The sequence below is a fragment of the Danio aesculapii genome, chromosome 5, assembly GCF_903798145.1.
Source record: "Danio aesculapii chromosome 5, fDanAes4.1, whole genome shotgun sequence".
NCBI classification, from domain to species: Eukaryota; Metazoa; Chordata; class Actinopteri; order Cypriniformes; family Danionidae; genus Danio; species Danio aesculapii.
In genome coordinates, this window is record NC_079439.1 from 54,568,983 (window position 1) to 54,582,531 (window position 13,549).

At 36.7% G+C, this 13,549-nt stretch overlaps 1 protein-coding gene across 3 annotated transcripts in view; it reads left to right on the forward strand.

The window, feature by feature from the left end:
• Positions 1–13,549, forward strand: part of cert1a (ceramide transporter 1a) — a 57,071-nt gene that overhangs the window by 35,671 nt on the left and 7,851 nt on the right. Inside the window, exons 7-15 of one of the 3 annotated variants that reach the window (XM_056458484.1) lie at positions 269–426; positions 6,434–6,526; positions 6,619–6,705; positions 7,787–7,876; positions 8,186–8,263; positions 8,362–8,457; positions 11,101–11,233; positions 11,401–11,471; positions 12,310–13,347. In XM_056458484.1, the coding sequence (XP_056314459.1) occupies positions 269–426; positions 6,434–6,526; positions 6,619–6,705; positions 7,787–7,876; positions 8,186–8,263; positions 8,362–8,457; positions 11,101–11,233; positions 11,401–11,471; positions 12,310–12,387 (884 nt within the window). In that variant the 3' untranslated portion in view covers positions 12,388–13,347. Of the gene's footprint in view, positions 1–268; positions 427–6,433; positions 6,527–6,618; positions 6,706–7,786; positions 7,877–8,185; positions 8,264–8,361; positions 8,458–11,100; positions 11,234–11,400; positions 11,472–12,309; positions 13,348–13,372; positions 13,502–13,549 lie in introns of those variants that run through there. The other 2 variants (XM_056458481.1, XM_056458483.1) reach the window with 2 other exon arrangements.

Genomic DNA, 13,549 nt, shown 5'->3' on the forward strand with positions numbered 1-13,549 from the left:
ATACCCTTTGATCCTTTTATATCTGTTGTATAAGTGACTGTTCGCACTATGCTATAAGCTGCAAATGGTTACATAAGTTTAAAAGTGTAAAGGCTAAGTGCTTTTTACTCCTTTAATGGTGGAAATCTTCATTTATGTTTATGACGGTTGTTGGTAAATAGCTTCTGAAAAGACTGAAAAGATTTCTAGACTGATCACTAATTCAATCTGCATTAGTGTCTTTTATCAAAGCACCTATTTGATGCTTATTTTACTTGATTTCCCTCAGTGTTCTCTGTGAACAGCCTCAAAGATCCCCCAGGCATTGATTTCAAGGGTGAAGCCATCACGTTTAAAGCCACTACAGCAGGAATCCTGTCTACACTGTCCCACTGCATCGACATTTTAGTCAAACGAGAGGAGAGCTGGCAGAGACGACTCGATAAGGTAGTGTGCAGCAGACATTTAAAGGGATGTTTTCTCCAAAAATAGGCATTCTGTCGTCATTCACTCCACAAATGTGCATGAATTAGTTTCACTGGAATACAAAAATTTTTTGACAGTTTAGGGTCAGTAAGATTTATTAAAAAAAAAGTAACTAATAGTTTTATTCAACAGGGATACATTAATGTGATCAAAAGTCAAATTGGCGCTGTCAAGTTTTTCTGAAATCTATATTTTGTGTGAATGATATGTGGTTGTAACGTTTATTTCAACGCGCATTCATTTGATAGGGTGTGGGAATGTAGGAAATCACACGCACATATTTTCTGAATGTCTGAAGATTACATTTTCGTGTATATATATATATACACACACACACATATACACATATACATACAACGATTGCGAGACCTGTAACTTCGTATTTGGAATATTGGAAATGAAATGTTTATTCAAGGAAGGAACCTTCACTTATCCCCAGCTCTATTCTTTAAAAAAAGTATATAATTTTTTCATTTATTAGTATTGTTATTATTATTTAAACTACTGCTGCTGCCATGGAATATTTAGTTATTTGTTTGTAAATTGCTTTAATGTATAAAAATAAAGTCATGTTTTATAATAAGGGCTTTAAAATAACCTAGAAGTAAGGCATAATGGCATAATCTAGGTGATTGTTCCTGACCCAAAGCGTGCAGCTGTTGTGTAAGACTGAAAAGCTTTATTCTGTGAAAACAACCACCTTTATGTACATTATACCCCTTATTATATGGCTACCTCCCACAAAACTAAACAATTAGACACAAAACACTCTTACCTCTTAAATTAAAGTAAAACTGACCAACAAAAGCAGCACAAGAAGTACTCAGTCAGAAGATGGCACCAAACAGCCAACAACAGCTTATTTGAATATGCTCACTAATTGTCAGTGCCCAGATGAGCCTGCGTTATTGTTGCTGACTAGGAATAATACACCTTGGAATGGCGAGATTATCCAATCAGATTCAAGTATTACAGAGAGAGATGAGTATTAGGATATAGTTAGCACTTTTAATGCAGTTTGCCTCTTAAGAAGTTTTAAGAGACACCTGCTCTGCTAACAAATTTCCTAATTGCTCTGTTTAATGTGTTTGAGGTATATTTTCTCTTGTGTAACTTCGCAGATATATTATATTCATCTATAAATGTTAGAAAGCCATAACAGTATTTTCATTTTTGTTGTCAGGGGTGCACTACTTTTCTGCTATGCTTGATAAACTTCAGTAAACTAGTGTCGTCACACACAATGTACTTTTAATACAGAAAAGTGCTACATGAACATTCTTCGAAGTAACTCCTTTTTTGTTTACAGTAAAAATTGTACAAGACTGAAAAATGAAAATGTTCCAGTTTTACAGGAAATAATCATCATGTTTAATTTTCACAATAGCAAATGCTTTTTCTACAGTGCTAAATCTCCCAGGTGTTTTTATTAGATAACGCATTTTGGCATCATACAGTTTTGTCTGACTGCTATTTAAATTCCCATATACTTCCCACATAACACCTTAATCGCTGGATGAGTCACAAAAGCACATTCATTAAAACAAAAGTGCATCCAGTCTCCGGAAGCTTTGCATTCCTCTCATTCATGTCCACTCTATGTGGGAGCACGTCTTCAAACCACACATCATTAGAGTTTGAGTGTAAAGCTTCTGCTGCCACTTGTCAGACCAGTTTTTTCAATCTACAGTCCAGCCCCCGATATATATCCCGAGCCAGGAAGCAGCTTCTTGAATTCCAGCCGCCTCAGGGAAACTAAACGGGTGTGATTTTTACAGCCAGAAAAGATGGACCTTTGCGCTGTATGAAGCTTTCGGCGAAGTACCAGGAATTCCTAGTTTTTGAGGACTGTCATGTTAGTGATTACATTGTAGAGGATGACTACGGTGTGCAGTGCTTCAGCATTAAACTGGGTGTCTGGGTCTCTACGGAGTGCTAATGAAAACTGGATTCCTCTGTGTACACAGAGCAGCTTCTTCACTGTAGGTTTGATATGCTTTAGTTCACCAGTTATTTACTCTCAGTTTTAAATGTCTAAATGAATGTGTTTTTAGTCTGGATGTGTTTCAGTCGTTTGTGTTTCCTCTGTGAATGCACTGGTGTTGTTGTTTTATTATGCCGGTTTAGTTGAGTCACGTTTCCACCTTTTGATAGTTGTCGGGTGTTGTCTTGTGACACTTTGAAAACAGGTAAGGGTGTTTTAGGGATTCTGCCTAAACCACACCTGACAGTTTCAGAAGTAATCTCATTTATTATGCATTAAACTGAATTACTCCAAAATGACTTGGTTCCAACACCCAAAGCTTTTCAAGTGAAATTTTAACGCTGATGTTTTGTTGACACAGCATTTGACTTATTTGCTGAGTTGAATGCTGGCTTTCTGCTGGCTATTCAAGCTAGTTTGCAGAATGGATGAAATTGGTTCCACCCTTTATTTAATGAATGAGCTTCCAAAGAAGCTAGACACAATAGTATCTTCAGTGGCATCTGTAGCTGGAGAGACAGTTGAAGCGGGTGTGTTTGCTTTCACTAAAGTGTGAAGCTGACAAAGGTCCTGCCTCGTGTCATTGTTCTGCTGTGGATTCTCAGTTTAGATCCTGAGCAGTTTGATTTGTTTGTTAGCAAACTTGAGCTTATTTTAAGTTCTTGAGGGCGAGTGATGAGGAGAGTGAAATGAATGAAGTCAGTAATGCATGGTCATGTTTTTTTAAATAAGCACTTTTACGGATCAAAATTATACCATTTCAAAAGATTTCCATTTCAAATAAATGCTGTAAAATGGCTGTCAGCTTCCATAGTAAAAATGAAGCAACTCAACCATTCATTCATTTTCTCTCATTCATTCGGCATAGTGCCTTTGTTAATCTGGGGTCGTCACAGCGGAATGAACCGCCAACTTATCCAGCATAAGTTTTACGCAGCAGATGCCCTTCCAGCTGCAAGCCATCACTGGAAAAAACCCATGCACTTCCAATTACGCACATACACTATGGGCAATTTAGCTTACCCAATTCACCCATAGTGCATGTCTTTGTACTGTGGGGGAAAACGGAGCAACCGGAGGAAACCCACACCAACACGGGGAGAACATGCAAACTCCACACAGAAATGCCAACTGACCCAGCCGAGGCTCAAACCAGTGACCTTCTTGCTGTGAGGCGACAGGCCTACACACTGCGCCATCGCGTCACCATTTTCAGCATTTTTTTATTATCATATTTATTAGCTTAACAGCTAAACAGTGCTCAGAGTGACAAGCACAAGTGTTCCCCAAGGCTGTGTTAGCTCCACAATTTTGTTTACACAGTTTACAAATGACTTTGTAAGTCATAATTCCAGTAACCTTACAGTAAAATACTCATAAAATGACAGCTTTATTTTTGTATGAACACAGTAACTCTTCAGTTTACTATTAAGTGGTTGAAAGGTTTGCGAAACGGTGTTCTTTAAAACACTGTTTTATTAAATGGGCACCTATGATGAAAATCATCTTTTGGGAGCTGTTTGGACAGAACTGTGTGTATGTATATTGGGGTGATATAAAAGAATATGTGTCTTTTTTTTATTTCCTGATGTTAAAAGTAGGATCCAAATCTGTCCTATTTTGAGGCCAACCACAACGTGACATAGGCGTGTGATTTTTCCCGCCCACCGAATTGATTGACAGCCACATATTAACAGGTCTCCATAGTAACGTGTATAATCATATCACCAAGACCGGATGTGCACAAAGCAACTGGAGACTAAAAGATCTGTTCAGCTCGCTGTGATCATTAATCATCAGCAAATGTGAACAAGAATGAGTTTCACAAGTTTAAAAAGGTTTTTAAAACAGGGCATGTTTGTGATGAATTACAGCGATTTTACTGTCTTTATCACCACAGCCACATGTCAGTACAATTATAAAAGAAGACGCTTCAATACTGGTTTGTGGACATTAAATCAGGTTTGTTTTGTACATTATCATAACGAATATCAATACAGCAGTGTTTATTAACGTGTTTTCTTTCACATTTCCCATGCAAAAACAGTGCAAAGTTAAAGACGCGCGCTGTGTGTGCCTGTTCGTGCGTGAACTTTGTAACAACATTGTGTGTGACTCGTTGCAGAAAGACTTGAATTCCAAGACTTGAACTCCACAACAAATACATGAAATAATCATTGGGAAAGTTCTTACTGTAGTATTTCTCACAGATGTTATGTGAGATCTGCTTCTGTCATGTCTGTCACTGTGCTGTTTATCTGAAGCAGCCGAGGGCGAAGATTAAGGCACACTCTGACAGGCACATAAAAATGTTGGGTGGAAAAAAATAGCATTAAAGGCAAAGGCAACAAAATCAGCTACGTTGTGTTTAGAGCAAGCGGTAACCTCCCGCTCTCCCTTGTGAAGCAAATACGGAAGTAACTGAAACTGCAATTGAAATCTCGCTAGTCTTGGCTCCATAATAAAGCAAATTTCTATTAAGCCCACTGTTTAAATGGCCAACTTTAAAGCAAAAAAGGGTGTTTACAGCCTGTTACAAAGAATGATTTCGGTTCATATAGCTAATATTGCCTTTCATGACAACTGTGAAAAGGGTGAATTTTGTTTATATCCGTTTTTGTTTATATTAAGTTATTTTAAGTCTGCATAATTAAGGGTGTGGCTACTTGAGTGACAGCTAAGTTTCGCTGGTCGCCGTAACTTCACCTCAGCTGATTCCGGTTGATTAGCCGCTGAGCTTGGCATGTACATTACAGTCTATGGTTCCTCTGCTATCGTGCATCTATCGCACATTGGTGAGACAAAAGGAAAGATTTTATGGAGCTTGGCTTTAGTTGTAGACTATGTATGACCTTGAATTGAATCAGTTGCTGTCTGCAGTTGACTAAGCTTGACTGTATTAAAGTCAAACAATTGTCCCATGTGTCTGCAGAGTTTGAATCCCAAATCTTTTTCCGAGGCAACTTTAAATCTCAGAGGATACTGTAACACTTTCAAATAAACACACACATTTTGAAATAAGATGTCTAGAATCAGGGGGACTTAATTTGAAATTAGGAATTTTAGACTTCACAAAATCAGACCAAATTTTTCTCTTAATTGACTGAAGGAAGCAAAACACCGCTCAACATAATGATCCTTAATAAAACACAAACCGTTTTCCCTCCAAACTTAACTTATATTTTAAAATGTATTAAAATGTAAACAGTTTATATATTAGTTTTTACTTGTATATTAGTTTTAGATTTGCATTTTTGCCTTTATTTTGGCAGGACAGTATGAGGACCTAAAGCAAAGATTTATTTAACTGATTATTTATTCATGTCTCTGATTGGTTGTGTGACTCGTATCATAATTTGAATATAAGTAAAACGGTTTGTATGTTTTTCTCACAGTCATTGACAGTTATCCATCATCTTGATGTATTTGTTAAAGGAGAAAAGCTCAGTGTTGTCTCTTATTTTAAATATTTAATTTTAGATTTACAATTGACATTCCAAAAGCATGCCAAGAAGGTCACTAAAATAAAATGCAGTTTTGGAAGATAAATTCCATCAACAAATAAAAAATTAGTTAAATGCAGACACAATTATATGCCTTTAAGAACATAAAATGCTTTTCATGGTTTTACACACGAACAAACCATCTAAGATTTGAGTTAAATATTGAGTAAAATATAATCATCTCGTTATTATCCCATTTCCACTTCAGTTCCTTGCCTATTTATGGATGTTTTCTTTAGTTTTTTTTAATCAAAAAGTTCAGTCAAAACACGCAACATTCGCTATTTGCATTGAAAACTTGCGTTGTCAAACCACTGTTGATTTGCACTTGTTCTAAATCCGTCCCTCCATCTGTCTGTATATTCATGTGTGTTGGTGTGTTAATTTGTCCCCAAAACCTCCCACCCTGTTTCCCCCTTAAAATCATTTGGAGTTCATTGCGCTGTATGCAGTAATGTGGGATTTTCATTTTCTTCAAAAGGAAATTGAAAGACGAAGACGAGCTGAAGATGCTTACAAAGCAGCACTGACAGAGCTGAAGAAGAAGCCTCATTATGGAGGACCAGACTATGAAGTTCGTTCACAACCTTGATATTCACACTTTTAAACCTTTTAAACACACACCCTGACATTTTCTCTCTGTGCTAAATAAATGTGTCTGTGCAGGAAGGACCAAACAGTCTGATCAACGAGGAGGAGTTCTTTGATGCTGTGGAAGCTGCATTGGATAAGCATGACCAAATCGAAGAGCAAGTAATAATTCAGGCTTTATTGTTCCAGACGAATGAATCATTTTGCAAACCAGTCTTGCTTAAAAGGCATTTGTTTTATATACTGGCAGTCTGGTACATGATATATCTGTGTCTGTGTGTGTGTATCTGTGTATATATATTAGCCCCCCATTGATTTTTTTATTTTTTTTAATATATACATTTTCCCCAAATATTATTTAACATACCAAGGACATTTTCACAGTATGTCTGATAATATTTCTTATATGTTTTTTTCATCTACAATAAATCAGTTTTATTTTTTTTTTTTAAACTTTAAGGTCAAAATTATTAGCCCCTTTTAGCTATATTTTTTTTCAATAGTTTACAGAACAAACCATCATTATACAGTAACTTGCCTAATTACCCTAACCTGCCTACTTAACCTAATTAAGCTAGTTAAGCCTTTAAATGTCACTAAGCTGTATAGAAGTGTCTTGAAAAATATCTAGTCAAATATTATTTACTGTCAACAAGGCAAAGATAAAATAAATCAGTTATTAGAAATGAGTTATTAAAACTATTATGTTTAGAAATGTGTTGAAAACATCTCTCCATTAAACAGTAATTGGGGAAAAAAGTAAACAGGGGGGCTAATAATTCAGAGGGGCTAATAATTCTGACATCAACTGTGTGTGTGTGTGTGTATATATATATATATATATATATATATATATATGTGTGTATATATATGTATATATATATATATATATGTGTATATATATGTATATGTAGCAACCGGGGGGAAGGGGGGATATGTCCCCCTTACTTTTAGAGACAGACCATTTGGAAACACGTGATTAATAATTATACGTATATAAACTTTTGGATCACATACAGCTGCCCCTGTATGATGTATGAGGTGTGTGTGTGTGTCAGAAATGGGTGAAATTACAGATTTTTCCAATACCGTGCAGCACTAGTACCTAGTTTCAGAACCAAAAACCACAGTGTGAACGTAGTCCATAGGGGGGAAGTGGTCAATCGAACTCTATAGTGCAAGGCATGCAACTGAACCAAATGTGAAACCATCCTTGTATAAATCCTGCTGTCATGTTTTGCAGTCCCAGGTGGAAAGGAGCAGGGCATCTCGACAGATCTCGCTCACTCCAGACACCTATTCCTCCATCAGCACTCAGAAATACTTAACAAAGGTAAGCCAGCCCACTTTAATTGACTCACCCACGCACACACACACTCCTACACATTTGCTCCATCAAAGCACATTGGCTTCTTCGTGACTGATTATGCAATTTGTCTCCTCGCCGATGGTGGATGCGCTCTGTCAAATCTTCGGAGCTTTGTTTTTTACATTTGCAAAACTGCCTTTGTTCCAGTTCCTCTCTCTGAAATGTGATTTACAGTGGCAATCTGCTCTGTATTCTCTGGGTGATGATCAGATTTTAATTTCCGTCTCATTTCATTGAGCTCTTTCTCTCTGGCTTTCTGTCTCTTGGGTTCAGCCTCACAGTCACACGTCCTCCTTGTCCTCCGTCGACCTCATAAGTGCCTCAGATGACGTGCACAGGTTCAGTGCTCAGGTAGAGAGAAATGATACTATAGTTGGTGAACTTGACTTGAAATAATGCTTTGGTTGACTTGTGTACTTTTAGAGACCTATCTGTTGTTTTGTTCACAGGTTGAGGAGATGGTGCATAGTCACATGACGTATTCTTTACAGGATGTTGGTGGAGATGCTAACTGGCAGCTGGTTGTTGAAGAAGGGGATATGAAGGTGAGAGGTTTATTGACATTTGCCGGTATGTTATTCGCAGTTTCCAAACTTTCTTTTTTTTTTTTTTAGATGCCTTTAAATAGAAAACTGCATTCATCAAAATTGTGTATATGTGTGTGTGTGTATATATATATATATATGTATGTATATATATATATATATATATATATATATATATATATATATATATATATATATATATATATATATATATATATATATATATATATATATATATTAAATTACATTTTTGCTGTAATTAAAAAATAAGGGTTAATCCATCAAATATTGTATAAAAATGTTTAAAAACATGGCATTCACTGGCCACTTTATTAGGTACACCTTACTAGTACCGGGTTGGACCCCATTTTGCTTTCAGAATTGCCATAATCCTTCTTGGCATAGATTCAACAAGGTACTGGAAATATTCCTCTGCAGATTTGTCAGCTGCACATCCATGATGTGAATCTCTTGTTCCACCACATACCAAAGGTGCTCTATTGAATTGAGTTCTGGTGAATGTGGAGGCCATTTGAGTACAGTGAACTCATTGTCATGTTCAAGAAACCAGAGATGATTCGCACTTTATGACATGGCACAATATCCTGCTGGAAGTGGCCATCTAAAGATGGGTACACTGTAGTCATAAAGGGATAGACTTGGTCAGCAACAATACTCAGGTAGCCTGTGCCCTTGACACGATGGTGAATTAGTACTAATGGGCCCAAAGTGTGCCAAGAAAATATTCCTCACATTATTACACTACCACCAGCCTAAACCATTGATACAAGGCAGGACAGATCCATGCTTTCAAGGTGTTGATGGCAAATTCTGACCCTACCATCCGAATGTCACAGCAGAAATCGAGGCTCATCAGACCTGTTGTCCTATTTTGGTGAGCCTGTGTGAATTGTAGCCTCAGTTTCCTGTTCTTTGCTGACAGGAGTAGCACCCGGTGTGGTCTTCTGCTGCTGTAGCCAATCCGCTTCCAGGTTGAATGTGTTGTGCGTTCAGAGATGCTCTTCTACATACCTCGGTGGTAACAAGTGGTCATTTGAGTTTCTGTTGCCATTCTATCAGCTGGAACCAGTCTAGCCATTCTCCTCTGACCTCTGGCATCAACAAGGCATTTGCGCCGACAGAACTGCTGCTCACTTGATATTTTCTCTTTTTCAGACCATTCTCTGTAAACTCTAGAAATGGTTGTGCATGATCCCAAAAAGATCCCAAATCCCAGTATATCAGCAGTTTCTGAAATACTCAGACCAGCCTTTCTGGCACCAACAACCATGCCACTTTCAGAGTCACTTAAATCAGTTTTCTTCCTCATTCTGATGCTCTGTTTGAACTGCAGCAGATTTTCTTGACCAAGATTATGCAAGTTTTTGGGACATACTACTTCCTTGTTAACAGATCATTGTGTTGCTTAGTTACCAGCCCTGTCTATCCTCCACACATCATCCACATTTCTTTCATATTTAATTTCCTACCGTATTGGAGTAGCAGCAGCAGCAGGTTAATCTCCCATTCACGAGTCTTTTATGCAGAGAAATCTCCTCAGGTGTTTGGATAATTGTGCATTCAGACGTTAATGTCCAAACTTATATAAGTTCAGTATTGTTGTTGCAGATGAAATATAACACAGAAAACGCGATAAAAATATGTGGGCTAGATATTAATTAACAATCATACAAACATCTTTACCGAAGCCTCTCTACTTGATGGTTGGTCTCGTGTGTCCATCATGTTTGTAGTTTGTTTACACTTTTCACCCACGTTTGTAGTTCTAATCGAATTCATGTCCTACACGAATGTATAATGGGCAATATCAGAGGTTAGTGTAGGGACGCTTCTACACTTCGAGTTGTTACTGGAAATAGTAAACCATACGGGAACCTTTGGCATACTCTTTTGAACATACTACGATTTTGGACATACTAATTCTACTTTCAAATACTATTTAGGACAGATAGTATGTGAATTGGGCCGCAGCACATGTCTACATGCCTAACATGTATTGAGTTGCTGCCATGTGATTGGCTGATTAGACATTTGTGTTTACAAGCAGGTGGACCTAATAAAGTGGTTGGTGAGTGTGTGTTTATGTGTACTAATTAACCTAGCTTAGCTAGTTAATATAATAAGTTAAGCCTTAAAATTGCACTTTAGACTGAATACTTGTATCTTGCAAAATAACTAGTAAAATAATATAGCCCATCATCATGCCCAAGACAAAAGAAATTGGTTAAAATCGGAAATTATTCATTCATTCATTCATTCATTTTCTTTTCAGCTTAGTCCCTATATTAATCTGGGGTCGCCATAGCGGAATAAACCGTCAACTTATCCAGCATGTTTTACGCAGTGGGTGCCCTTCTAGCTGCAACCCATCTCTGGGAAAAAATGGAAATTAATTGAAACAATTATGTTTAAAGTGTTTTTTTTTAAAAAATCTTCTCTGTTAAACTATACTTGGGAAATACTTAAAAAAAAGAATTAAAATTTCACAGCAGGACTAATAACTTTAGTCTTCATAGTCATATTTTCTTTTTTTTTTCCACTAGAGGTTGCTGTTGTTCAAGAATAGTTTAGTGTGTTTGCTGTTCTGCCATTGTTAATGGTCAGAATCATTTGTTTTTGCAGGTGTACAGAAGAGAGGTGGAGGAGAACGGCATTGTTCTGGATCCTCTTAAAGCCACTCATGCTGTCCGAGGGGTCACAGGGCATGAGGTCTGCCACTACTTTTGGGACACCGCTTATCGAAACGACTGGGAGAGTATGTGCACCTCAGCCCCTTTTTAATTTTGATTATCTACTACAATATTATGAGAATGTGTCACTCTAACTGTATAAGATCTGTATATAATTAAATATACATATACACAATTTTTTAAATCATGTCAAAATATGCAAATAATGTTTACTATATTCCTTTTTTTATAGCAACTGTTGAAAGCTTTCAAGTGGTTGAGACACTCTCAGATCAAGCATGCATCATTCACCAAACACTAAAGGTAAAATATTTCACCATACACTATAGAACATTGTACAGTCTTTCGTAAGTCTCCTCTGAGTTTTTGTTTTCGGGTGAGTTTTGCCAGATTTCACTTGTAAAGTACAGTACAACAACCTATTTTTTATGTCGTAGAAGCTTATTTATTAGAATTTGCAACACACTAGAGAAACAAAGGTTAAATAATTGTAAACTTCAAACAAACAAAAACAGCACTTAATGCTATTCATTTTCAATTCAACTCTCAGTATTTCATTGTTTACAAAGTTTCAATGTTTGTAATACATGTTAAATGTTAATTAAAAAATAAAAATGTTCATAAAAGTATTATATTTTAATTTAAACATAATTTAATGTAAATAAAACTCATTTATTGTTTTAATATATGTAATTGAACTTAATTTAAATAAATGTAACAGTCATTCAAGGCGATTTTCAGCATTAATCAAGTCTACGGTAGAGAGATTTCTTTTTATTTACATTGCAATTATAATCAGTCTTTACTGTTACTCCTGATCATTTTAATAAATTCTTGCTGAGTAAAAGCATTTATGTCAGAAAAATTGCTGTTTTACATGTATTAATTTTGCAGATGCTTTTATCCAAAGCGAATTGCAAATGAAGATTTATTTACATTTATTAAGATCATGGTTCTCACAGAAGAAATTAGTTTTTGGTTGCCATTTGGATGTTAACAGTGATTTTGCAGACCGTCTGCGATTGGAAAGATAGTTCCACCAGTCAGGAACAGTGAGAGAAAAGGTTTCTGGAATGTGTTTTTGAGTCTCTGTGATGGTAACATGATTTGCCATTCACTGATCGACTGCATGTCTCTGAAGGGGTGTAGACTTCTAACCTGTGGCAGTTTGGAACCTGAGGCTGTTCTGTATGTAAGCATCAATGATTTCAACTGGTAGCCAGTACAGGGAGATAAAGAGAAGTGTGATGCGGCCATTCTTGCGTTTATTGAACAGTCCCTCCAGGATTTTGCGATCACTGAATTTATTGGAAAATCAAGCAAAATTTTTGCATATCTCGCAGTTTATCTGAAATGCTGCGGATTTCCTGCAAATTTGGGGACTGGGTGTAGACACTATGATGTCGTCATGACATGGATTCACCCAAAACAAACAAGATGACGTACTGGACCAGGTCCGATATGTAGTGGTCATTGTACCGCCCATTAAAGTAGCACCCATACTAATGTGGATTTAGGGTAGTGGGAGGTGTAGGCGATCGTCCATTACATAGTGGACCTGGTCCAGTACATCATCAAGCTGCAGCAAGGAATGTCTCCACACCTGACTCACAGCTGTTGCACAGATTCTTGTATTTCTATTTTAATTTAATTGTTATTTAAGAATTATTAGCCCTCCTGAATCCCCTAACAATTTTGATAATAATTTTGACTTCAACTGTCTGTAAAAACAACAACAATTTTTTAATTTACATACATATTCCTTTAAATTTAAGTGTGATTTTATAAGTTACAGATCCTAATGTCTGGGTCTAGGAATAATAAAAATATATACAATAAGGACTTTTGTCCGTGGTGTTTTTTTTACAGTAAATCAACACAAAATAATGCCGCAAATATTGCCGCAAATTTTAAATAAAGCCACAACAAATCAGTCATTTTAGGCTGCAGAATTCAGAACAAAGTCCTGTAAAATCCTGGAGGGACCGATTGAAGACCAGATAAGCTGAAGCATTTTGGATTATTTTTGGTGTCATAATAGTGCATGATGGTCCAGTCAGAAGAGCATGTTTTGGAGCATCGCTGTAAATAATGCTTTCAGTAATTGGCCTGATCAGAGTACCCTTACATCACTGTTGCTTATTGTGTGCTTCTTTCTAAAATAATTTTATATATCCTTTTTTTCCTTCTCTGTTCTTTGACAGAGAGTGTGGCCTGCTTCCCAACGAGACGTGCTTTATGTGTCAGTTATGCGTAAAATTCTCTCCACCAATGAGAATGATCCAGACACCTGGCTGGTCTGCAACTTCTCAGTGGATCATGATGGCTATCCAGTAAGTTCCTGCTTTTGAAGCAATTTTGTTGTCATATTGCCTTTTTTA